The sequence below is a fragment of the Heloderma suspectum genome, chromosome 3 (assembly GCF_057233095.1).
Source record: "Heloderma suspectum isolate Gila_16-S chromosome 3, 16-S_ref, whole genome shotgun sequence".
Classification (NCBI taxonomy): domain Eukaryota; kingdom Metazoa; phylum Chordata; class Lepidosauria; order Squamata; family Helodermatidae; genus Heloderma; species Heloderma suspectum.
In genome coordinates, this window is record NC_139460.1 from 213,207,325 (window position 1) to 213,233,667 (window position 26,343).

A 26,343-nucleotide genomic window follows, 5' to 3' on the forward strand; every position below is an offset into this window, starting at 1 on the left:
AGAGCTTATTTCCAGGTAGTTACTTTTGAGATGACAGTCTTGGCATTTTTGGATTTTAACATATATGAAATGATCAGAATTTTTTGTCTCCACTTTCAACATATACCCAGAGACAGGAAAGCTATCAGCTATTTCCATGGTGGGAAATGGTTAGACTGGGTGAAAATATACCAATGAGTCACATATGGGAATTGTAAACTCAGTTCTAGTTTTCTCAGTACGCCTCTATCAAAGCTGCAAACAAACACTGTAAAAGGCTATTGTTGAAGTTCTATTTCAGTACAGACGGCAGAAATGACCATATGCACTTGTTTCCAAAACGTGGGAATGGTCAAACACTGAGATATATTAACAACAGACATGTTCCTGAAACCTGGGCAAACACGTCTAGAGAAGCTGGAGAAATCTGCCACAGACTCAAATGAGGCTGGATTCCAAGGAATCCAGACTCCACAGCAGACCGGCCGCTCTCACCTCTGCATCCACAAGAGTTCCTGCAGGGCAGCTCTTCAGCTTTCAAACAGACATAATAGGCTAATGGCGGTGGCCATTAGCCTATTGTGGGAAAATTACAGCTGTAAATGGTGTATTTTACGCCATTTGCAGCCGTAAAGCACTTACTTTTACATAAATACAGCCATAAACGGCTGCAATTTATGAAAAATAAGTGCTTTACAGCCGCAAATGGCATGAAATACGCCATTTAGAGCTGTAATTTTCCCATGATAGGCTAATGGCAGCTGCCATTAGCCTACTGCATCTTTTTGAAAGCTGGAGAGCCACTCTGTGAACTCCAGCAGGTGCAGCAGTGCTCCTGAGAAATCTGCAGGGCCCCAAGTGGCCCAGATTTCCCAATAGCGGATCCCACCCCCACCACCCGGACTGGATGTTGGGGGGTTCACCCATCCCTAGACACATCTTAGACTTTATGTGCCTGTACCCACATTATAAGGGGGCCGCGGTGGCTTAGTGGTTAAGACACTGAACTGCAGACTGGAAGGTCAGCAGTTCGAGACCCGAGTGCTGCGTGATGGAGTGAGCTCCCGTCTTCAGTCCCAGCTTCTGCCAACCTAGCAGTTCGAAAGCAAGAAATTGCAAGTAGATAAATAGGTACCGCCTCGGCGGGAAAGGTAACAGCGTTCCGTGCACCTCGGTGTTCAGTCATGCCGGCCACATGACCACGGAAGCGTCTTCGGACAGCGCTGGCTCTTCGGCTTAGAAACAGGGATGAGCACCGCACCCTAGAGTTGGACACGACTGGTTGGGGACACCTTTACCTTTTTACCCACATTATAAAGATGTAAAATCTGCAGCCGTTTTCAAAGCAGAAGTAGCAGCCCAACATCACCATTTTTATCATGGGAGCAGTTGGGTATAAATGATACCCTCCATGAATTTGCATGCTCCATGTATGCAAAAATGTGCACACATCAACAAAAGCATAACTTTCTGTGTGTGGGACGATGATTGACAGAGGAGGGGTGGGAATTTGCAGGGAGGGAGAAAAGGATGTAGTGAGGGACTAGATTATCTACATGAGTTCATTAAAGTTGCAATACTATACACTCTTACATGGGAGTAAGTCCCATTGAACTCAGTGGGGCTTGCTTCTGAGTATACATTTATAAGATTGCACTGCATGTAATGATAGTAGCGGCCTGCCTACTCTTTTTTTTAATACAGTTGATGGTTGCTTTGTTTTTCAAAGTCCAGTGACACTTTGTTTTAATTACATTATAGCACCAAAGCTATGTTTAGTTGAGTTGAAACAAATAAATTACTACTTTATCTAATCAAATCTGGGTGGCACAGATTAAAGTAAGCAAGAAAAACAAGGAGAACGTGTCTCCAGTGCTGGAGAAAGAAATGTTTTATTTGATGTGAATGCTCCGTGCATTTTGGAGAGCAATTTTCTCCTTCATCAGAACCAGTAGTCTAACTATAAAACAAGATAAACCAGAATAAGCATGAGTAATTCTTTTTAAAAATTAGATAAAGATGCATAGGGGCAAACACTCATACCTCCTTTGGGGTTTTTTTTTTCTCTAAATGCCCACATATCTCATAATGGTAATTTACTGACTCACTTGAGGAAGTTACAATAAAATTTATTGTTGTAAGCTGCCTTGGGAAGGCTTCTACCCTGAAAGGCGGCCAAGAAATATTTTAAATAAACAAAATAAAAACATAGATTCTTTTTTTCTTACATGTAAAATGCTTTGTCACACTGCATGTATATCAGTTAATTTCAGAATGACAGTGAATTTTATTTCATACATGTCAAATATATCTTAAGATATTAGAACTCTCCACTGACCACAAGAATCCTCTACTCACATTCGTACAGGGTAATTACCACTCCACACAAAAGACGGTTTTTTAAAAAGGCAAATATTACAAATTTAATGAAAAGTAAAAGATTAAAGTAAGCCAAACTTAACAAGGTAAAATGTTTAAGTTTAATACTAGCATTGAGTGTCCATTTGAGAGCCAAGTTACACATTTGTTTGCACTGTGGTCAAGTCCTCACACAGTAATTGCGCTACCTTATTTTTACACAGTAAGACATGTGAAAAAATCTGTCATGTGGAAAACTAAAACGTTACCATATCAGAGGAAACACTAGCTGTGAAGATGTTTTTCCCCTCTGACTTGATGATGATTCAGTTTTTCACAGAGACTGTTTCACACACAGCAGCTACCTAACATGAAAATTAGGTGATATGAACTCACTGCATGAGAATCTTCCCACCTTAAAAATAGACATGTGACCTGTCCTTGAATGTAGGCCCCTTGGAGTGTTTACAGAACACCTAGAGAAAATGTAGTCACGTAGGCTATAGCTATAATATTTATTACATTTATATCCTGCCTTTTTTCCTCCTTAAGGAACTCAAGGTGGTGAATATGGTAAGGCACTATTTGTGTGCATGTTTTAAAGGACTTATAAAATATATATTTGATTTTCCGAAAGACTACTATTAGTTTTTCTTTTCTGAATGTTCCTGTTCTTTCCCAATAGAACAAACAGAAGGAGAATGAAAAAGAAGGAGCATCAAATTCTGCATCTGATGATGGACCTGGAGATGGGTTCACCATACTCTCTTCTAAGAGCCTTGTTCCAGGGCAGAAGGTACCAAGTCAGAACAGAAAGGGGTTCAAAAATTGTCCGTACTATCCTGCAGAAGGTGCTCACCTCCACTCTCTCCTTGCAAGTATTTTAGTCAGGATTCCATCAAGACTCAATAAGTATTTTTATGTTAACAAATAGAACTTATTTCTTATGAGAGTTAATTTGATCAGGAAATGACCTCTCTGCAGATCATCACTTTAGAAGCTACATGTTCTATGATTCTGTGTTCTATCTCATGATTTCCTAACCTGCTTCATATGGAACATGCTCCTGATCCCTTATTTACTTGAACACTATTCAAGTGTGATGCAAGAGTAATAAGCCTCATTGCCTCCTTTGTCCCTCCCCCACATCCAGGGATGGCCCTAGGATAAACAGCGCCCTGGGTAAGGAGCGCCTTTGGTGCCCACCAACTCCCATAGTCAGTTTTGCAAGGCCACCCAGAAGATTTATGGGGCCCGGTGCAAGTTTGATGTCCATCGAGAATGACATTGCTCAAAACCTCAATCTCTCAGCCACTATGCTACAGTTTGCACAAGCCAAAGTGCAAAAAGCCACAATCTGAGCCGTGACAGTGCACTATGCAACACAGCAGAACTATCACAGGTTTTACTTACAGTATTTTTTGTTGTGTAGCAGGTTCCTATCTTTTGGTAAGCATACTTTATTTTAGAATATCCATTATTTTTACCTTTAAAAATAATAAAGGTTATAAATAAAGAGGAACCTCTTACAGCTTAAGACTTTATTATTATTTAAATTTATAGCGTTAACAGTATTTGAAGTGCTAAGTGCTCGGTAATGTTGCCTCAAAGCTGTGTGCCACTGATTTTTACCTACAGCAAATTACATCAAAGTGGAAATTGAAATTGAAAAAGGAATGTTAAAGTTAATTGAAGGAAGGTCATTTTTGTAGCGAGTACCCAAACAACCTGTAGAATCTTGTAAGAAAGGTTACAAACACTTGCTTTTTGCCATCCTAGCTCATCGCAGACAGTACATTAAAAAAACACAGCCACTGAGCTCAGCTTGGCACTCCCCTCAGTTCAGTGCCCCAGGCAACTGCCCAGCTTGCCCACATCCCCCATATTCCATTATTACAACACTGAAGGCAGCTAAACCTGTTAACACCCAATTTAGCTACTTAGGGTTGTATCCAACAGTTGCATGAACAGTGAAAAATCCCTCCAACCAATTTCAGGTAATGCCCCCTCCCACTGCAGCCCTGAACAACACAGCTGTCGCGGTTCAGGAGAGGGCCCTGACCCTTTGAAGAAGGGTTTCAGGGCATATAAGTGGGCTGTAAGGGGAGGAAAGGAAGAGAAAGAACAGTTGCACAAACTGTCTTCTGTTCTTGCAACCGCTTGATACAAGCCATACACGTTAAGTACTTCAGAATGCCTGTATCTGTTTTGCTTGTTGTATATAAAAGAACAAAGGTTCTCTGTGAGAAAGTGTTTCATGGAATAGACATGGGTTCTAAGAGTCTGGGACTGCATCGGCTAAATCTTGAGATCTCGGAACACTGCGCTGCTACTTCATCATAGGAAGATGCAAAGCTAGTAGAGCTGAAATCCAAGAATGTTAGATATTGTCTGTGCAAGTTGGAAACATAATGGGTCCATCCTAGAGAAAGCTATACGCCCTTTGGTTCCATTTATTTCAGTAGAATCTTCAGTGTAGTCATAGATATATGTATACAACAAATACAAAACTCAAGTGTACTTATCTAGTACAGAAGCAAGTTTCTGTGCATGTTTCCACAGCTGAATGAGAAACAGCAAGCATAATTCCTTCCTCAGTCTAGATGCTGGGGCTGTGGATGCATAGCTGTAGTCAGAAAATTGGCAATAGATCTAAAATTCTGTTTGCAAAAGGGAGTAGAGAATTAGATGTAGTTTCCCCCATCCACCCCATTTCCTCCTCCAACTGAAGGGCTGATCAGTGCTATTGCCAGTGCCAGGCTACAGAGACACAGACACAGCTAGCTAGATTAAGGGCAGATTAACAGATTATTGATCACACAAATAGGCATTTAAAAGACAGCAGGTTCATCATAATAGGCATTGGAATGTTAAAACCAGGCACCATGCCAGAACAGGATGATAAAGAAGGTGTAGGTGGATGCCAGCCTCAAAAATTATCTTGAAGGTCATTTTCAAGGTTATATATCATACTGCACAGCATAGATTAGGCTATTTGGGGGGAAACTGTTGCAGCCCTGAAAGTGATGAACCAATTTGGGCATACTATACACCAAAATGAAGTCAAGGAGCTGTGCTACCAAACCTTTTGTCATGCCAGGCTACAGTTATTTACCAAGGGCAAGAGGGAGCTGCACGTGCAACTTCCGTGAAAAGATGCTCTTGATGGCAAAGTTTCACATGCTTATCATCAGGCAAAGATCTGGCTACAAGCAGATGAAATGCTTAGACACATTCTTAGTCTTCCACATTTGTCAGCCTGGAAGAAGGAGTCTAACGTTTTGTCAGTGGACTGGAGAAGGTTACTCGTGTGTTCACTGCCTGACTGGAACTAGTGGCATGTAGGTGTAAAACAATATGTAACACAACACAATGCAGACGTTTGAAAAATTATTTGAAATGTGTTGTTGCTTGTCACTGTCAACTGTTCCGATCCTGTTGCTTAACAATGTCCTTATGCACTTTATGCAAGTAATAACCACATGCTGACTTATTCTGTAAACCTTGTACCTTCACATTATTGAACATGATTGTATACAATCCGTATTTCGGTTTGTCCATTTGTGTCTATATGAAATGTATAGCATTTGCTTTTCATCTTGTCCCTGCTTCAAGGAGTATGATCATGTCTCCTATTTGTAAATAACTATCCAATTTGAACTTTATTTGAATTGTTATTAACTTTGTAAATGTCTGATTTGAACATTCCATTATTAAGTTATAGGAAATGAGTTGGCTACCAAATACGAAATAGGTTTGAAGTAGCTGTGTGGGATAGTTAAAACGATACAGCAGTCCAAAGCCATGATTTCCCCATAATTGCCGGAGTGTTTGTTACTTGAGCCCTTACAGCACTTCAATCAAAGAAAGAATGCCACAGCTACCAATTGTTTGGTAGCACAGTTCCTTGCATTCATTTTGTGTGTAGTATGTCCAAATCAGGTTGTTCCTTTCAGAGCTGTGACAGTTTCCCCAAAAGAAGCTTAACCCATGGTGTAAAGTGACATATGACCTTGAAAATGACCTAAAGAGTCATTTTTTAGGGTGGCATCCACCCACATCTTTTTTTGTCATCCTATGTACAATTGATCTGGCATGGGTGACTGCTTTTAACAAACCAATGCCTGTAACTTATTTTCTAAGGGCGCAGTCCTATGGGTTGCGCCCTGGGTACTCGTAAGCCCCTGAACTCAGAGGCTTACAAGTATCCTATGCAGAGAGGGAGGTGTCTCATGTTGCATCTTAACTAGACGGGAGATTTTGCTTGTCTAGCGGAGGGGAGGAGCCTGGGGCGGCCATAGGAAAGATCATAGGCGTGCCACCCCGGTCTCCCCCTCCCCGCCCCCAAGAACTCCTCCTTTCCCCTGTCTTGACGCTCTGTTTACTGAGCGCGGAGAGGCAGCCAGCACAGTTCTCTCTGCGCCAGCTGTGAGGGAGCAGGGAGCGTGGTTTCCTGGCTCCAACTTTGGAGCCTTGTCTTCGAGCATGGAGCCAGGAATTCAAAAAATTCTATGTCCCCCAGACGCTATCTAGGGGACGTAGGATTGCTCCCTCCAGCACTTTGTGGATGTTGGCTGGCCCACTATAAAGAGTTACTTCTGCTACCACTTGGTAGAATAAAGGAGACTCGGCTCCTGAGGAGAAAAGAGAGCATGTGGTCATCATGTATTTAAAGGCTGTGTTTGAAAAGTCAGCTCCTGGTATTCCTAGTTTGAAAGTGAGATCCTAGCAACCTGATAGCAACTTGACAGTTAAAAAAAGGAAGTAAGATCTGCCTGCTCTCTGCTTTAGTGGTTTAGAATGAAGATGACTCCACAGTGATAGTGAGCAAGAAAGCACATTGGAGCAAACATATTTAACTTTGCTTAGATTCTGATGGGATCTGGCTGTGACTATACAGGAAAGTGATTTGGGGGTCATGATTGACAGTTCACTGAAACTATCAAATATCAGAAGTAAAAAAAAGGCAAACTTATGTTGGGACTTGTTAGGAAGGGACTGAAAATAAAGTTGTTAGTATTAGAATTGTTGTTCAGTCGTTAAGTCGTGTATAAATCTATAGTGGAATCTTTTGTATAGTTCAAGTCGCCCCATCTCAAAGTATGTCATGACACTGGAAAGGATGTGGAAAAGAGTGACCAAAATTATTGGAGGATAGATCACCTTCCCTAAAAGGAAAGATTAAGGTGTTGATTATTTTTAGTTTGGAAAATAGGATGGCTGGGATTATTGGAGTTTTATAAAATTATGAATAGTATGGAAGGACGTTTTTCTCCCTCTCCCATAATCCTATATTTCATTTGAGAGACCTTTATCCTGCGCTTCAGGTTGTAACCTTAGAGATCAGCTAACAAATTTAGGACTCTTAAGAATCACATAATGAAACTGAACAGCAATAAGTTCAGAATGGAAGAAGATAGACATTATTTCACACAGTTAATAACTAACTGAACGAGTTCCCTGCCACAACATGTGGTGATGGAGACTGGCTTAGACAGCTTTAAAAAGGGTTATCCTTAAAAGTTTAAATAATTTTAAAAGGATTAGACAAGTTCATGGGGGGTAGGTCTGTCAAAAGCATTAGCCATGATAGCTGAACTGAATCTCCATTTTCAAAGGCAGTCTATCTCTGGATACCAAATGCTAGGGACATACAGTCAGGAAGGGCTGTTGACTTCATGCCCAGATGTCTTCATAGGCTTCCTGGAGACATCTGGCTGGCCTCTGTTTGGAGTATCAATATAAACACTCCTGGTGTAACAGACCTCTTATACCAGGAGTGTTTATATTGATACTGCTATTTGGGGACCTTGTCCTTTTTGTTTTGTTTGGCCTCTGTTTGGAACAGGATTTTGGACCACATAGTCCCTTAGTCTGATCCAGGCAAGCTCTCCTTATATTCTTTTGCCTTTTTTCTCCTGCTGTATTGGCATCTTGCAGCTGTCTCTGACACAGAGTGACATCAGCCATATTGGTTCTATGAAAGTAGAAGGCATTGTGCATCCAACTACTGGTGAAATAGACCTCAAGGAGGAAGTAGGTAAGTCTAAGACTTTTTTTGAAGTAGGTGGGGATACTTGAACATCTGAATAGTAACTTTTACCCAGGAGGACTGTTGAAATCCAATAGTCTTTAAGTCTTGAATCAGAAATCAAAACTGGATTTGAATTGTTCTGTAAAGTTGTACATATTACAGATAACCCAACAGTTTCCTAATGGAGGTCAACACAGGACTGATTTGTCACAGAACCAGAGTAGTAGATTTGGTGACTGTTGTTATCTCTTTCAGGTTAAGGCTCTAATCCTTACTTACTCTTACTAGGGAGTAAGTCTCATTGAAATCAGTTGGCCTTACTTCCTGAATAAACATCCCAAAAAGTCCTTCTTTGGACAGCATTTTCCATCTTTATTATTAGCAGTTGTTTTCTTTCTTTTTTCTTTCATTGTCCCCTTCAACATTTCAAATGCCCATGTAATTTTAAGAAAACAAAACAGTAAGTTAATGCAGTGTTATGAAAGCCGTTGATTACACGATCCTAAAGTAGGTTGCACTTGCATTAGACTTAGGATTGTACCAATGTTTTAAGACATAATAGTACTCATATTCATCTTTTTAATGGAAAATTGAGAAACAGGGAAGAAAATTTTTGTCCTTTTGTTCTGTCAGTATATCTGTATCTGTATTTTTATGTGAAAGCTCCACCCAACATTGTAATAGAGACATATCTTGCTTTTTAATTTTTTTCAGGCAAAGCACTGGAAAAGGCTGGAGGGAAAGAGTTCTTAGAAACAGTAAAGGAACTCCGTAAATCACAAGGACCTCTGGAAGTCACAGAAGGTAACTTCTTTTATTACAATATTGTTATTAATCACTGAACATTTTCTCCTCTCAAATATTCAGCTCTTTCTCCTGCCATTCTGTGTCATTGAATTAATGTTCTCTACTAGAATTTTAAAGATTATAAATACCTAAAGGGAACAGTGGTTCCAAGACATTGATAAGGCTATCTGTGGCTGCTAGTCCTGATGGCTATATAGTACCTCCAGTATCAGAGGCAGTAAGCCTATGTACACCAGTTGCTGGGGAATATAGGTGGGAGGGTGCTGTTGCATTTGTGTCCTGCTTGTGAGTTCCTGGTCGACAGCTGGTTGGCCACTGTGTGAACAGAATGCTGGACTAGGTGGACCCTTGGTCTGATCCAGCAGGGCTCTTCTTATGTTCTTAAGACTCTCTTTGCTGTGGCTATCTTTGGTTAATAAAGCAGTGGTTATTTTGTGTTTTAAACACTGCTACAGATCAAACCTTGATTTATCTAATAACCAGACTCCATTGTAACGGTGCAATCTTATACATGTTTACTCAAAAGTAATTCCCATTGAGTTCAGTTATGATTACTGTCAGGTGTATGTATAGGATTGCAGCTTTCAGAAACTTCCAGTGATGATTTTTTTCATAGAACTGAGAATGAAATGTTTGATTTCATTTAATAGAGGTTGTATCTTGGTTACAAAATTATCAACCACTGTGAATTTTTTATAGAAATAGAAGTGCTTTAGATAAAATAAAATACATAAACTTAAAGGAACACTTATCATTTCATGCAAATATAAGACGTTCTGGCTGCAATCTCATATACACTTACATAGGGATAAGTCTCACTGACCTCAGTGGGACTTACTTCTAAGTAGACATGCGTAGAATTGCAGATCTTATTTGTATGTCTGTGATACTCAATCTGACAGATAACTGCAGTGTGACAAAAGTAAATAATGTATTAGGATTTTGGAAAGTACGAAGCATGGTGAGTGGAATTAAACAATTCCATTCACCAGGCTTGTAATGGCAAGTGCAGGGCCACCCTTTAGCAAATGTGACAAGCAACCAGCTTTACTTCTAAATTTGAAGCTGCAGAAGTGGATGGGGATCATCTTGGCTATTGCTTGCCCTCCCCTTTCCCAACTCCAGCATTGGGCCAAACCAGCAACCCTTTCCTCGCTGGTCTTTTCTGATCCAGAGCAAGAAAGACCAGTGCAGGTTGCTTGGGCACCACTGCTTTTAAAGACTCCCTGGGTGTCTTCAAGCTGGGACATTCAAGCCAGCTCACTTCCTGCCCCACTAGTCTTTCTTAGGGAAAGTCCAGTGGGGGTTTGTGGGGGGGATGGCAGGTGACACCTTTTTCTTGTCCAGCAAGGGCAGACAAAAATGGTAGGGCCTTGCCTAAGACAACAGAGTCTAACTTTTTGCTCTTTTCCTCTGGGTTTTTTGTTTTGTTTTTTACTTCAGCTGCTCTCAGCCAGTCCACTGGCCTAGCAGCAAAGTTTGTCATTCACTGTCACATCCCACAGTGGGGTTCAGACAAATGTGAAGAGCAACTGGAAGAGACTATAAAGAACTGTTTAACTGCTGCGGAAGACAAGAAGCTGAAGTCTGTGGCTTTCCCACCTTTCCCCAGTGGCAGGTATGTGTGTTCTCAGTTAAATCCTGCCATTTAAGTCATTCATGAAAAGTTTCACACTTAAATTATGAATGTATCAACATCTTAGGCATAAAGAAGTAGTGAGTAAAATTGTTTTGGGACACATCTAACAAGAGTCACACTTGTAGGATTGCTGACATGTTTTTTTCTGACAGGGCTCCTGTCCCTCTAACAGCTGCATGTTCTGAAGAAATTTAGCAGGTGAAACTTTTCCAGTGTCATCACCTGCTGAACCTCCTAGGTTGTATCCAGATTTAGGTGCTTGCAACTGGGCAGTCAGAAACAGAATTCTCCCCACAGCAACACCTTGAGCTCCCTGAAAATGCTACAGAGGGCCAAGGGACCCGGCTGACTGTGAGCTGTGGGGAGGGGAGCATCCCCCCAAATCAGGCAGAGGCACCTTCCAAGAGCAGAGCCTTTCTGTCAGTGGAAGGCAGATCCTGGCTCTAACCCCCTACGTGTCGTGCAGCTTCTAAAGGCCTAATAAGAGCTTTGCTGGAAAAAAGCTGGCTATCATAGTGATTGCTGAGGCTGACTTTATATTCTGACAAGCTATGACATTTTCAGTGCTGTTCAAGGATTTTGGTATGTAGGTGAAATGGTAAGATACTTTGCTGCTGGGCCCGATAGCTCTTTGTAACTTATATTGTGGGACCCTGTCTTCTTGAACCTCAGCGGGGAGGAACTATAGCTCAGTTGTAGAGCACATGCTTCCAGGTTCAATCCCTGCTGTCTCCAGGTTGGGCTGGAGAAACTGCCTGAAATGCTTGAAAGCCCCTGCCAGTCAGTGTCGACAATACTAGGCTTAGATGAACCAGTGGTCTGACTCGGTATAAGGCAGATTCCTATGTTCCCAACATAGTCTCATTGCTCTGACTGTAACTGCATTTCTAAAGCACTACCAGCCAGCTGCCCTACCTTGGTCTTCGAGCCATCGCTTTGTTTCCATGCCTCTTTGTCAGCTCAAATTCCAGTGTCTCAAGATTGCTGTTACTAATTCACCACACCTCATACCTGCTTTGATCTACTAGATTATTTGCCTGCTTCCTCTCCCTTTGAACCCTTGTCTCTTACCAGTCCTTCCTTGTTTCCCAAAGTAGGTTCTCCCTCCTTCAGGTGCTGCTTTTTCTGGACAGAAGCCCTTGTCCTAAACTTGTTACATGAAGGAGAAAATCCATTTTATCTGTGCTGCAACAAAAGCATCAAGTTCACTAAACTGGTCACAACATGGAGTTGTCTAATGCTTTGGCAAAGCATATTGATGTTTCAGTTACAAAATATGTGGCTTAAGCATAATCGAATAGAATGTTTAGCTCTGAACTTTTAAAGCTAACACTTTCAAGCTTTAACCTTGATCTCTTTCCCCCTCTGTCTAGAAATTGCTTTCCAAAACAGACTGCAGCCCAGGTGACTCTCAAAGCCATTTCTTCCCATTTCGATGACTCCAGCCCTTCCTCCTTGAAGAACATTTACTTCCTGCTTTTTGACAGCGAGAGCATTGGCATCTATGTGCAAGAGATGGCAAAGCTAGATGCAAAGTAGCAACAGAAGCCAAATGAAATTTTATTTTTCAACATGAATATGAGTAGGAATGAGAATTAGAAGTGGGTTTTATTTTTAAAATATTGTGAGGACGGAGTATGTGAGTAGCTTTGAAGTTTTGTGATGGGTGGAGGGCTTTTGTTATGGAAAACAGAGGGGATATTATTTGGGAGAATTTGATCTGCAATTATACCATGCTTTAGACACCCTCTACCATTTTGTATCACCCCCAAGAAAATATGTTGCCAGCTCTCTCTACAGTTTAATATGTCTCAAGTTATTTTAGTTTAGACCTCTTTAAAGATTAATCTCATTTTAGAGTAGCAAACAATTCAACACCCAAAATGAATGGGAACATGTGGATTGTTTGCTTCCCTTTCTTTTCCCACTGGTAGTTAGAAAACTTTATGTTGTGTCTACATTCCATGTTGGAGAAAGTAATTTCAAAGAAAACTCACTTGGTGCTTTCCTGTTTTACCCCAGAATGATCTGTAATTGCTGAGAATATTTCATCTTATTTGTTTTTATAAAAAAAATGGCATTATGCTTTTTTAAAACTTTAAGCTTGCACTTTTTCACTCATTTTTATTTCCCTAAAAAGGGAAAGCAATTTCACAAGTACATTTTAGGGTGGAGAAAAGTCTCTTGGAACAACAAAATGGTTCTGTCTTAGTTGTGTCAAATTCAGCGTTGTTGGTCTCTGGAAGAGATTCAGATTTGCAGAACTGACTTGACGTTTTGCAATACTAAGGTCATAGGTACTAGACACCAGAGAATCTGCTATTAATAACAAATTACAAGAGGGCATATGGATACACCAATAAATGATACTCGCAATAGTAGTTAGATTAGTAGTGGCTATCTAGTTCCCTTGATTTCAATTCAAGAGGTTTAAGCACATGCTTAAAAGTGTTTAACTGGATAGTGCCCAGCATGTTTAGTAGTTTATTTTGAAGTAAATTTAAGTTCCCTTTCTTCTATATCAGGGATAGGCAACTTGTGGCAACAAGTTACGTCCCCATCGTTGACCCATGTGTAGAAGAATACTAAATGTGTGTCTCCGTTCTATCTTAAGTATGTCAAAGAAAACTTACTAGAATACACAACCTCCTATTTGCTGAGTTGCTTAAAAAAGAAAAAGTAATATTTGTCTTCACAGTTTCAAAGCTTTCCAGTAAAAAACAAAACAAAAACACAGACTTCTCCATAAAAAGGAAAGTCTTAAACACTTGCAAGTAGAGATTTCGGAGAAATCTGCAACAGAACCAAATAAGTTTGGATTTTCATGAATCCGACCCGTGGATTCCACAGCAAACCATCTTTTCCCCTATCTGGTAGATTCTGTGGACTTGCGGGCTGGTTTTCTAACTTTCCTGAATTTTGCACAAGTTTTGTTGTGGAAAATATGCAAAATAAAAAAAAACAGCATTCCCCCCACCCCCATAAACTAAAGCATGAAAATGTGCATTTGGGGGGAAATTTGATGGGGGGAATTTGCACAAATGGGGGGGAGAATCTGATTCTATCAATGGGTGGACAACGGAACAAAAGGCGCCTGACAATCTGCAAAACACGGACAGAACGGATTTTACACGTTCCATACATCTGTAGTTGTAAGTGAGTGTTTATAGGCTCTAGGTCACAGGAACTGGAAAGTTCTTAATGTGGCCTGTGTGTGTCACACATACATGGTTCTGCATTGTGCAGAGCCTTATTCAGCATGTTCTAGACCCAAGGAGAGATTTTGGCAGGAGGCTGCCCACATGCTCAGCGCGAGTGGCTCCCGCTGTTCTTTTTTAACTGCTGCAGCAGCACCTTTGTTTAGAGCATTGTCTCTTCTCTAGCATATTTTTTTTGCCAAGAAATTGAGCTGAGTTTCTCCCCCACCCCTTTCTTCCTTTCCTATTCTTTGCATTTCCTATTTTTTGCCCTAAATGCTTGGGATTGGACCAGCTTGATATAAAAATAAATACATATTCTAAGATAGGCGTGGGCAACTTGTGGCCCTCCAAATGTTTTGGCCTACAGTTCCCCTCACCCTTGGCTATGCTGGCTAAGGCTGATAGGAGTTGCAATCCAACAACATCTAGAGGGCCACAAGTTGTTCATGCCTGCTCTAGGGCAACCATTTGATTGGAGAAGAGGTAGATGCAGGCAGATATAAAACAAAGAAAACATAGGCATACACACAAATACACTGTTGAATATTACATAGATCACATAGCTTGCTATTTTAATCCAACAACTGTTGATCCCGTTTTACAAAATCCGTGTTAGCTCATGAACTAAATACAAACAAAACCCAAGGTCCAATGTGGAATACACCTTCTGCAAAGATCTAATGAACATACAACCTAATCTTATTGTTTAGACAAATAGCTCACTGTACTATTAGTTCAAGGGTATTCTCTTTTTGGCACTGGTGCCATCACACCTTATCTTTTATTGTGAACTCCCCTCTTTTCTGACTAGCAAGGCATACGTTGATGCATCTTCTTCCAGCTTTTGGAGACAAAAAGGTCCTTGCTTTTCACAATAGTTACTAAGAGATGTCCCACATACCATCCACTGATCTCACCTACTCCATCATTTCTTCCCATTGAAATCAGGAAGGTAAGTGATCCTGAAGGGAAGACACAAAGGTTATTTACAAAAGCACCTAGAACCATTATTTGACAGGTAAACAGTACCTCTCTCCTAACTATTGGCCAAAACATATTTTATACTAAGCATGATTCCAGAGAGACGGTCCCTAACACTATCAATCAAAAGACGTTGTGCACTGATTCCATCATCCCCTCTTTCACAGATTTTCTGCAGAATTGTTTAAAAAAAAATTTTTTTTAAAGGCAGAAGTAGTGGTGGGAGAACACTGGAGGTTTACAAATGAAAGGTGATGTTGTCTGGACCCTCTAAAATTCTGTGAATGTAGCACAATAAAAGCCTCGTCCAGAAGAGCCCTCTGCCCATATGTCCCACTTACATGACCACCCTGGAGCTAGTTCACGCATTTAAGTCACGGCTACTCTTTTTCTATGTGAACTATCGGCTACAGGACTATCATGAAAGTACCGTATGAATCAGAAGTACAAACAGGTAATTACGATTGTAGGTAATCTGCAACAAGAGCTCCAAAAATTGATGCAGTTGTGGAAGCTGCTGTGAAACTTACCCCAGTAATGCTTCCTCATACAGTACTTTAGTTTAAAAATGTACATTTATGGACAATATGTAAAATATACGGGAGGTGACCAAATGAATGGCCTTACCTGGCCTGTAGATTTTCAGAGGTTTCTGCGTCAGGCTATTGATAATGTTGGTCACCGCAATGTCTGCATGGAGCCCAGCATGGTATGCCATCTTTGGCTCCTTCACATCAGCACAGTCACCAATGGCATAAATGTTATCATATCCTTCAACCTGAAGGTGCTCATTCACTTTCAAAGCACCATTACTTGCCAGCTTGTCACCTAAGAGAGGGCAGAGAAAGGAATGAAGTTACTATGCGGTCCAGTGAACTAACCTTCAGTGAATATCAAATGCAAGAAAAATACTGCAAGAAAAAAGTGATGTCTTATTGGTCATTGCCCTTCATACTTTATTTGTAGTAAAGGGGACAGTTATTATTTGTACCTCGAACAAGCTAAGTGATGGTATGACAAGCACGTAAAATATTTCGGCAAATACCAGCTTCAGATGCAGAGCACTTAATCAGACACTCAGTATTTTAAAAAAACAATTTAACTAAAGTAGGGGTGAAAAACTATGGGCCACTTGCGCCTCACCCCCTCGGTACTATTTGTGTGTGTCCCCCAATCCCCAAGGCCTAAATTAGCACTTAATTTTCTGCTCTCCCTGCCAAGAACCATCTAGGAACCAGCACTTAAGAGGGCCTGCTTACCAGGGACACTGTAGGAACAAGCATTCAGGGGGCATGATTCCAGGGGAGCACTCCAGAAACTAGCACTCAGAGGGTTTGCTCATGGGTTTTGAGGAAAAGTGTGTCGGGCGGATGGGGAACAGCGTGCATGCATGTGTATATGCATGCTTGCAAGTGTGCACTCATGGGTATGTGCAGCTCCCCAACTGATACATGGAGCCCTCTGGGCCAAGAATGTTCTGCACCCCTGAACTAAAGCTATCCTGGTCACATGGAAACAATTTCAGTTCACCACCTGCCACAAGGCAAGTGGCTATTTAGCCTGGATGTTCCCTTCATTAGATGGATATATATTAAAAGTACCAATTTTGAAAAATAAAGGGGAGGGGGACAACTTCATCTGACCTCCGTGGCCACAGCTAAACTAATGTAAGCAAAGAGAACAAGCTTAATTACCAACAATGTGTTCACAGTGCAATCCTATACAAATTCATATACTGAATTTAATGGAACGTGTGAATAGGATTGCAGCCTTAAAACATCACAATCTTCTCCCTAAGGTATCAGCATTAACTAATACACAAATATAGTCAGCCTGTCCCTTCCTGTTTCTAAGAATTTATTGCAAAGTTGATACACAATGCCAAATAGGATTTGACATATTATCACTGGAGCTGCAGGAATTAGGTTTGTTTCTCATGTAGGAAGGCACGGTAAGTAAAGTAGGGCGGGAATAGCTTACTGAAAGTACTGCTATATGCTGATGAATTGACTTTTATTCCAGTGCACAGAATCACCATGTCAGTAACAATCTCTGTGCCTTTATCAGTTTTCACCACCATGTTCGCCTTGAATTGGTGTAAAGTCAGCATATCCAGGTTAGTAACTCTTTGACCTGTAAGCAGAAGCCAAAAAACCAAAGCAAAAACACCACTCCTCATTAAACCTCTTGAGACAATGGTACTCCTACCAACTTAGGCTTTAAGGGATCACACAAAAGCTGTCAGCTGAGTTTAATTCTTTAGAGATCTGCCCCTTTAAAGCAACCAACTCCCAGTTCTAGATCTCCTGTTCTGTTTTGTTAAAAGAGGTGCGTTACTAATCCTGGTTACAGGAAACAACTTCAAAGTGCTACGAAGCAACATCTGGCTAAACCTAGGAAACTGTATTGAGTTCCAGTCTGTTTTCTGTGGTCAGGAGGGAGGCTTTGCACCCTGCACACCTCTCAAGAAAACTTTCAGTCAAAATAACTTATAGCCCTGAACTGTTACGGGTAGGGCAATCTTATGGGGGCAGGAGAGGGAGAACCCAAAGCAGAGGAACCGCCAAGTCCAAAGCCCTAATGGGCTCATGCCAGCAGGGCAAAAGGTGGGTGAGCAGCTGTAAGGAAATAAGTCATCCCTTGTTAGAGGCACATTGGTGAAATGGGAGGGCTTTAGATCTAACAGATCCAGATCTGCCCCCTGGCATACCCCCTCGTTGCTGCAACCAATGGCAGAGCATCACAGGCGGTGGGGGTTTCCACATCCACAATAGGAAGGCTTGTTTAGAGATGTGAAGGCCTTGGGGGGGAAAAAAAACATTAAAAAGGCGGGAGGAGGGGAGAAAAAAAATCAAAATCAGTGGTGGGTTGTTTTTTTCTCAGATGGCGGGGCCGGGGGGAGAACAGTTTTCCCCTGAATTTTTCTGGTGATTTTCCCCGTCCCCCCCCCCCCCAAGCCTTCACATCTCTAGTCTTGCAAGGGCGGACCTGCTTCCCCACTCACAGACCTCCCTCTCCAAAGGCAGAGAAAGAGATCTGCTCTCTCCTATGGCCCCTGGGATGCCCTCCAAGGGACCATAGTATCGCAGCTTGAGTAATCCGGAATAAAGACAAGAGAGGAATAAATGAAGCCTACCATAACATCTCATCCCCGAGGGCCACTTTAAGTGTATGATCAAATATGATCCTCAAGTGTGTATAATCAAGTATATGATCCTCAGTCTCAAGGGCACGCACATCTTTTTTAACCTTTTGTCCCATTAAAATACATACGAGCAGGGCTTGATCCTTTGCCAACTGCTGCTCACGTTTGTTTTTAAAAAGGCAAGCGGCTACAAAACCATGTGCACACAATTCAACTGAGATGTACAATGTATGATTTTGTTCTTGGTGACTATACCTGAGGACAATGATTTCTCACTTGAACCAGCCCTCTTTAGCCTTCCTCAGTTAGAGGAGACCCTGAGATTTCTCTGGAAACTTCATTTACACGCAATAAAACCAGCTGTGTACCTACCCAACACGAGATGTACCCCTTCCTGTATCAGAGCTTCCTTCACCTCCTGTCGAACTCTGGGGAGGAGTGCTACCTCTGCCAATGCAATTTTGGAGTGAATCAGAGTGACCTGGGGACACAAACACCAATACGTTCTGCCGATGAAAGTCATCGAAAGTTATCAGCCAAGGCCCATTACCACAGTGCAGTAAACCATCTGTTTATTACAACACCAACAGCCTATGAATCATGTAACTTCCCAAATTACATGTTTGCTGCACTAGCTGCAGTTGGCAATGACCACAGACAACAGCAAGAAGAATCTCACTAAACTTGGATAGGGTCCCACCTGAAATATTGCAGGCTGGAATTCCCTATTCTCACCAAGAGAATGGGTTTAACATGAGACCAGTCATTTTTTATAATTTCAGCTGCGCTCCTGTGCACTCTTACCTGTTAGTAAGTGCCACTGAATGCAGTGGAACTTACTTCCAAGTAAACATGCAAAGGATTGCAATCACCAGTTTAATTATGTGTATCTGGAGGTGGGAAAGAAGAGGATATAAGAATGTAAGGGTATATCTACACCACAGAGTTAGTTTAACAGACACTCCTTTTCTGCAAACAACTGTAGTTCTACAAGGGGGACTAAAAATCTTGAACAGAATTCTTAGCACCATCATCAAATTACAATTCCCGGGATTCTTTGGGGGAAGCCAGGATGGCTAACAGATTCCAAGCCACGTTAGTCTTTCCTTTGCGGCTCCTTCATGCTTTTGTGCTCTCACTCGCTGCAATCCTTGCTTGTTCTGGCCCTAGAGAAGCAGCAGGAATTTAAACTGAAGAGTAAAGTGGTGAGCAGACAGACCAACTATGGTGTCACTTGTGCCTCATACCTCTTTGGTGGGATACTTGGTCTTAACTTCCGCAGCCATTTCAACACCAGCAGAGCCACCACCCACAATTACTATGCGAGGAGCTTTTTGAACCTTTCAAGACCAAAAGAAGAAACAAGATGTGAGTCATGATTTGTTCTAGGTTATATCTCCTCATAAATTATTAATTATTATTATTAATTACATTTCTATACCGCCCCATAGCCGAAGCTCTCTGGGCGGTTTACAGAAGTTAAAATGTTAGAATACAATATACAAAGTTTAAAAGCCATTTACATAAAAGCATACAGACAATATACACAAACATATAACTAAAAACAACTTTGAACAGTCAGTCATAACTAAAGACACATCCAGGAACAATTAAAAACTCATCATGTGCTGCCAAATGCCTGGGAAAAGAGAAAAGTCTTGACCTGGCATGGAAAAGAAAACAATGTTGGCACCAGGCAGACTTCATGGAGGAGCTCATTCCAGAGATGGGGGGCCACCACTGAGAAGGCCCTCTTCCTCATTGCTGCCTTCCAAGCTTCCCTCAGAGGAGGCACCCTGAGGAGGACCTTAGATGCTGAATGTAGAATATGGGCAGGCTCATTTCGGGAGAGGCATGCCATCAGGTATTGTGGTCCCAAACTGTGTAGGGCTTTATAGGGTAAAACCAGCACCTTGACTTGAGCTTGGAAGCATATAGGCAGCCGGTGCAAGCAGGCCAGAGTCGGTCTTATATGAGCGGACCTTCTAGTCCCAGTTATCAATTAGGCTGCTGCATTTTGCATGAGCTGCAGCTTTTGAACCATCTTCAAAGGCAGGCCCATGCAGAGCACAATGCAGTAATCTAACTTGGAAGTTACCAGAGCATAGACAACTGAAGCCAGGTTATCCCTGTCCAGACAGGGGCATAACCGGACCACCAACCAAAGCTGGTAGAAGGCACCCCGTGCCACTGACGCCACCTGAGCCTCCAGTGACAGAGATGGTTCCAGGAGGACCCCCACGCTATGAAGCTGCTCCTTCACAGGGAGTGTAACCCCATCCAGAGCAGGTTGAGCACCCTCCATCCAGGCAAAAGAACCATCCACCAACAGCATCTCAGTCTTGCCTGGATTGAGCTTCGGTTACATTCAAACCAATTACAATGGTTTCAAGAGGGACCGTCCTAGAGAATGCAACATTCATCAGCCTAGCATTCACATCCCTCTCTCCAAGTTGGGAAGGAGCCATCTCCCCTATACTAGAAGCGCTGGCAATGTAAATCATCCTAAAAGAGGATTTATATGGGGGGGGGGGCCGGGGGAGAGAGAGATCCCAGGCAGTTTGGGTGATCCTGTAACATTTCTGTGCTTCATTTAGGATACATTGGCTCCATGAGGCCACTCTCCACACAAGCACAATTTGTAACCCCCACCCTGTATTGTAGATTAGGTTGCAAGAGAACAACTAGCCCAAAGTCACTCACAGAGCAATCTTATATATGTCTATTCAGAAGTAAGCCCCACTGTGTTCAGCAGGCTTACTCCCTTGCAAGAGAACATAGAATGAGTTCCATGAGTTCTCATGTCTGAGTGGGAATTTAAGTCCAATACTCCAGGGACCACACCACACTGTCTTTGGTAATAAGCACAAACATCTTTATGCTGCAATTCTGATCACACTGACTATGGAATAAGCCACAGCACTGAGCTCAATGGAACTTACCTCCAGATAAACATGCATAGGATTATGCTGTTAATTTTTCTAGCTTTTGTTATTGGGGGTCAAGCAAGGTAACATTTATTGTGTTTATCACTTCTTTTTCCCTAGTAGGTTGTGGTTGTTTCATTATCTTCATAGAGCCTTTATTAAGATTTATACGATTCTTTTGATTTGTAACTTGGCTAAATACAACTATACTCTTTTACGGATGCCAAAAAAGGCTATTTTCACAGGATGTGTAAGAGGACTCTATGGGGGCCATTTGAACACTAATACTTTGTGAACACACAGGCAAAATGGCAAATCTCAGAGTGTCAGGGGGCAGCAGGTTAAGTTCTTTTCATCAACAATGATAGTACCTCATCAGTCCTTACAACCACCCTATAACAGAGAGCCAGTGTGGTGTAGTGGTTAGTGTTGGACCAAGAGTGAGGAGACCTGGGTTCAAGTCCCCACCCAGTGAAGCTCACTGGGTGACTTTGGACCAGTCACTGTCAGCCTGACCTACCTCACACAGCTGTTGTGAGGATAAAATGGAGGAGCATGAAGATCATGTATGCTGCTTCAGGCTCCTTGGAGGAAGAGCCAGGATATAAATGTAACAACAACAAATAACAGGCCAAGACTGTTATCCACATATAGCAGATGGGATGGTGGGTGGGCTGTGCCCCAGAGAATAGCACCTTGCCTGTCCACCTTGTTCAATTCATGGCTGTACCATCAGTTGAACCACAGACTTCCTAACTGACAACTTGTACACTACTAACATTTGGAAGCATCCAACCGCTATCTTGCCACAACCAACCTTAGGTGGCCCTATTGCTGAGCAAGTCTAGGACCGCATATACCATGTCAGAAGACAATTTCCGGCGGGGGAAAAAACACCCCTTTCCCACTGAAAGGAATTTAACCTCACCTCCTTAACCATGTCCTCATAGGTCTGAATAGCAGCCTGCATGTCAATGAGCTTGTTAAATTTCCCAGGGAAAGGTCCGTCACTTCCAGTGGCAAGGATCAGGTGAGAAAAGAAAAGTTCCTAAAAAGAAATACAAGAAGAGGGTCAAAGGCTCAGTTATTAGCGCTTACAAGCCACCACAGATTTTAATCTTGATGTGCTCACTTCCTCATCATTCAACAGGACTCGCCGTTTCTCCAAGTCAATTCCAACCACCTTGCCCTGATGGAAATTGTCTTTAAAGGTCATGGCAAAGGAGATGAAGGTTTTCTTGGCAAAGCCTGAAAAATTGTGGACAGAATATTATTTATACAAATAATGGCACATAGAGGGCAGTAATCCAGGAAGTTACAAGTAGAGATTTTATTATATGTGCAAAGGCCTGGTCTACCTGTGCAGCAAAATGAGGTGGTAGAAACCTGAGGTAGTAGAACGGACGGTACCATTTCAAACTGCAGGAGTGCAAGTCACGGTTTGAGTGTTCCCCAACACCAACCATGCCCTGTAAGTAAAAAACTGTAACAGTAGAAAGTGTTCTGGTCTAGCCCATTCTCTCCAGTGCTAGTTTCTACATGTAATGAGTTTTCCTGCATCCTGAAGCATTAAAAGGTCGGGGGGGGGGGGGCGTCTTTGGATTTGCGTGTGAAAACTTAGAAGAATACAACTGCGGGGGAATGCGTTCCACACTTTATTTTATTTATTTATTTATTTCATTTCTATACCGCCCAATAGCCGAAGCTCTCTGGGCGGTTCACAAAAATGAATTCACACTTGCAACTTGACAGTCCCTTCTAGCACTGCAAGACTTAACTGTGTCATTCTGCTGCATGTGTAGACCAGGCCTGAGTCACAGTTTTTTCCCACCAGGCAAATATTAGAGCTCACAAAACTTTACCTCAAGATTATACATGTATTTGTTAGTATCCTGGTTCTACCAAAACTACCCAGAGCAGCGTACAACATCATAACATAATATAAACTATATAAATTATTTTAAAAACCACCAATTCCCCCTCCAAAAGCAAAGAACATAATGCAACAAACATTTTAAAAACGAAACAAAAATGGGGCAAAAGAGAAATGGGAAGGGTATAGCTCACATGTACTCAGATGTGTACATGAGACTTCTCAGATGCTAAACCGCTGCAAATTTTAATGAAGTATACTGAATTAGTTTAGGGAACAATTCTATGCATATTTAGAGTTGTAGGATTTTCTGTCTAAACATGCATAGGATTGCACCCTTAATTTTTAAAAAAAAGATCTGAAGACATTATACTGTCAGAGCAGATTCCTGCAACCCACCAAACCAATATAGACCACTAATGAGGAAAGTCTGGTATATTCTGAATGGCAGCATGAAACCCTCCATCTATTTCCACAGTTCCACTATACCACAATGCCACCTAGTGTTTATGTAATGGAACATATAGAAAAGCAGAGAAAGTAACCCCCCTGGAAAAAAAAAAACATGCGTAAAGAAGCCAATCTTAATCCCACAAAGAATCCGCAAGCAGAAGCCTTGGTAAAGTGGAAGGTTAGAAGCCTCATGTAAAAAAGCCCTAAGCCTTAGGAGAAGCATTCCAAACTTTTAGAAGGGGGTGGGGGAGATGCACAAAAGCCAGGAAACCACCAGATGATCACCAGGTGGCTGGGGAAAAAGACTGGGATCCCAGGACTGCTAGATTTGGCCCCCAGGCTTGGAATTCTGTACTTCTGCTCTTGAGCCTAGACTCTAGAGCTCAGTAGTTACCAGTGCCAATTCAAGGTCTTGAATTTTATGTTGCCCTTGTGTAAGGAAGGGAGAATAAGTGTGTGTAGAAGTATGTGTCCGTATAAAAGGCAGGTTCCAAGCCCCTCCAAAGATGTGAAGCAGGATCCCCATTTCCTGGAGAGAAGGTGCCCACCAAATCTGAGCCTATGCCAGAGAGAAATTGGGTTTTCAAAGGATCCTGATTAAAGAGGACGTGCCATTTTACTTGACTCCATTCATTCCAAACGTGTCTCCTTCTTGCCAAGGCTGAGGGCAGGGGGGAAACACAATTGTGAAAGCCAAAGGATGGCACTGATTGTCTGCCCACCCCAATGCATCAACATAGAAACTCCTCCCACCAATCCCTGGAGCAGTTTGGCTCTTCTAAAAAAGAAGTTCACCTTTTTCAAAAATAATAAACAAAGTGAAGAATAAACAAACACATGAACATGTATGCACAGAGGAAGAGGCAAGCTGGCTGCCTGAGCCAGCATCTCATTCGCTGGAATACACCTCTGTCATTTCAGGTGCAAAGCCAGGCCTACTCAGCAGGTGGAATACTTACAGTACACTCCGCTTTGAGGTCAGGTCGGTCTTCTCCAACCCAAGTCTGGGAACTTCCATACCAAACCAATGGAGACAAGAGAACAGCCAGACAGGGTCTAAAGCAGCCTTCCCCAACCAGGCACCCTCCAGACCTGTTGGGACTATGGGTCCCATCATCCCCAGCCAGCAGGTTGGGGAAAGCCAGTCTGAAGAAATGAAGGAAATCCCCAAGGAGGACTTACCGCTCTGGACAGAGGCACGCAGGGCGGCCACATTGTGGTGGAAAGCATCTCTCATGTCCACAAGAACGAAAGGGATCCCCCAACACTGGAGCTGGAGGGCAGCTTCAATCCCACCAAAGCCCCCTCCGACGATTACCACGCGCACCGAATCATCCACGGAGAGCTTGGACCCCATCGCAAGCTGCAAAACCGTAACTTCTTCAGCAGAGAAAACTAAGGAGGAAAAAAAAAGGAGGGGGGGGGACGGGTCAATGAGATCACCGTTTAAACACTTCATTGTAGACTATTCACAATGCACATCACAGAAAGCATCACGTTAAGAGAGGCGTTCTTAGGGGGGCTCCTATCAGTCTCCAGTAGCTAACTTTCTCTTCTTTATGTGAAGCATCACATTGAGAGGAGGCATTCTTGGGCATGATCCCATCATTCTCTAGCTGCTAACTTTCTCTTGTTTTTTTTGTAAACCGCCCGAAACGCTATGCCGAAGGGCGATACTATAGAAATAAATAAAAATAACAGACCCTTTATAAAGATGCAACTGGCACAGCCTCGATCCAAGCCAGGCTTGGCTTTGCTACGAAAACGAAAGTGTCCGGATGGACTGCTCCTGGTTCTTTTATTTGAAGCTCTCTGGGAACTGAGAAGGGAAGTTTACGAAATGACACAATAGGAAACCTCTGAATTCCTCTCCCCCCCCCTTTTTTTAAAGCGCACACACACACATATATATATATATATATATATTCACATTACCTACTAATGACTCTGCGCTAGCGAGTGATCGTCGACTGCACAGCTGGGAAAGGCAATTTCTGCAAATGACCGATAAAAGGTTGGCGTTTTAGCCTTATTTATTTCCATGGGGATAGACGATCAGCAGCCCGAGCCGGTTTGGATAGTATCAGCCCCGGAATGACTCGGCACACCGGCCCCTCGGGGATTATTTCCCGGGAGAAACTGAAACAAGATTATTAGGCGCTCAAGGAAGCCATCCGCCAGGGGGCTGTTCTGCCATCTAGCTGGGCGTTGGGAACACGCAGCCGGACATTATCGCAGAAGGCTTGTGGGGAAGGCAATCTGCCGGAAACTGCTACGAGGGCTCCTAAAGGGGACGGACAAATTATATTTCTTTCTAATTGACCGCGCCTGCTATCTTTGCATGCTTACTCAGAAGTAAGCCCCATGAGGTCCAATGGGTTTTACTCCCAAGTAATTGTGCTTAGGGGTCGCAATGTGAAGCTGCAATCTTACAGTCCGAGCCCGTGCGTGTTTCCTTGGAAGTGTTGTTTATTCGGTCAGTCGCTCCCGACTCCTCGTGACCTCAAGGGCCAGCCCACGCCAGAGCTTCCTGTCGGCCGTCGCCACCCCCAGCTCCCCCAAGGTCGAGTCCGTCACCTCCAGAATGTCATCCATCCACCTTGCCCTTGGTCGGCCCCTCTTCCTTTTGCCTTCCACCTTCCCTAGCACCAGCATCTTCTCCAGGATATCCTGTCTTCTCCTTGTGTGGCCAAAGTACTTCAGTTTTGCCTTTAATATTCCCTCAAGAGAGCAGTCTGGCTTTATTTCCTGGAGTACGGACTGGTTTGATCTTCTTGCACTCCAAGGCACTCTCAGAATTTTCCTCCAGCAATTTTCCTTACTTCCTTGGAAGTAAGGCCCTCTTATTTATTTAGGACGCAAATCCTATGCCTGTTTGGACAGAAAGAAGCCCTACAATTCCCAGCATTCCCCAGCCAGCTATTGTGGGAATTGTAGGTCTTTTTTC

At 42.5% G+C, this 26,343-nt stretch overlaps 2 protein-coding genes across 27 annotated transcripts in view; one reads left to right on the forward strand and one right to left on the reverse strand.

Moving 5' to 3' along the window:
* The window catches only part of MACROH2A2 (macroH2A.2 histone), a 27,135-nt gene extending 13,612 nt beyond the window's left edge, over positions 1 to 13,523 (forward strand). For all 15 annotated transcript variants that reach the window (XM_084845478.1, XM_084845490.1, XM_084845476.1 and 12 more), the window contains 5 exons: positions 3,023 to 3,133; positions 8,278 to 8,377; positions 9,086 to 9,175; positions 10,622 to 10,796; positions 12,191 to 13,523. In XM_084845478.1, coding sequence (XP_084701604.1) covers positions 3,023 to 3,133; positions 8,278 to 8,377; positions 9,086 to 9,175; positions 10,622 to 10,796; positions 12,191 to 12,356 — 642 coding nt within the window. In that variant the 3' untranslated portion in view covers positions 12,357 to 13,523. The remainder of the gene's footprint in view (positions 1 to 3,022; positions 3,134 to 8,277; positions 8,378 to 9,085; positions 9,176 to 10,621; positions 10,797 to 12,190) is intronic.
* AIFM2 (AIF family member 2, ferroptosis suppressor) lies at positions 1,857 to 26,083 on the reverse strand. Of its 12 annotated transcripts, none has more exons than XR_014789361.1 (12): positions 25,332 to 25,492; positions 25,100 to 25,215; positions 24,579 to 24,791; positions 22,203 to 22,318; positions 21,999 to 22,118; positions 19,391 to 19,483; positions 18,516 to 18,624; positions 16,979 to 17,131; positions 15,626 to 15,826; positions 14,919 to 14,979; positions 3,751 to 3,824; positions 1,857 to 1,939 (listed from the first exon to the last, which is right to left on the reverse strand). XR_014789361.1 is itself a non-coding variant. In XM_084845473.1 (12 exons), exons 3-11 carry the CDS (start codon positions 24,751 to 24,753, stop codon positions 11,927 to 11,929), a joined length of 1,068 nt encoding a protein of 355 aa, XP_084701599.1. In that variant the 5' UTR covers positions 24,754 to 24,791; positions 25,100 to 25,215; positions 25,332 to 25,492; the 3' UTR covers positions 8,709 to 8,787; positions 11,889 to 11,926. The 12 variants fall into 12 exon arrangements, 11 of the variants coding, with proteins under 11 accessions (XP_084701590.1, XP_084701591.1, XP_084701601.1 ...); XM_084845473.1 differs by lacking the exons at positions 1,857 to 1,939; positions 3,751 to 3,824 and adding exons at positions 8,709 to 8,787; positions 11,889 to 11,966; XM_084845464.1 differs by lacking the exons at positions 1,857 to 1,939; positions 3,751 to 3,824 and adding an exon at positions 4,754 to 4,963.
* Between the last annotated feature and the right edge of the window lie 260 nt (positions 26,084 to 26,343).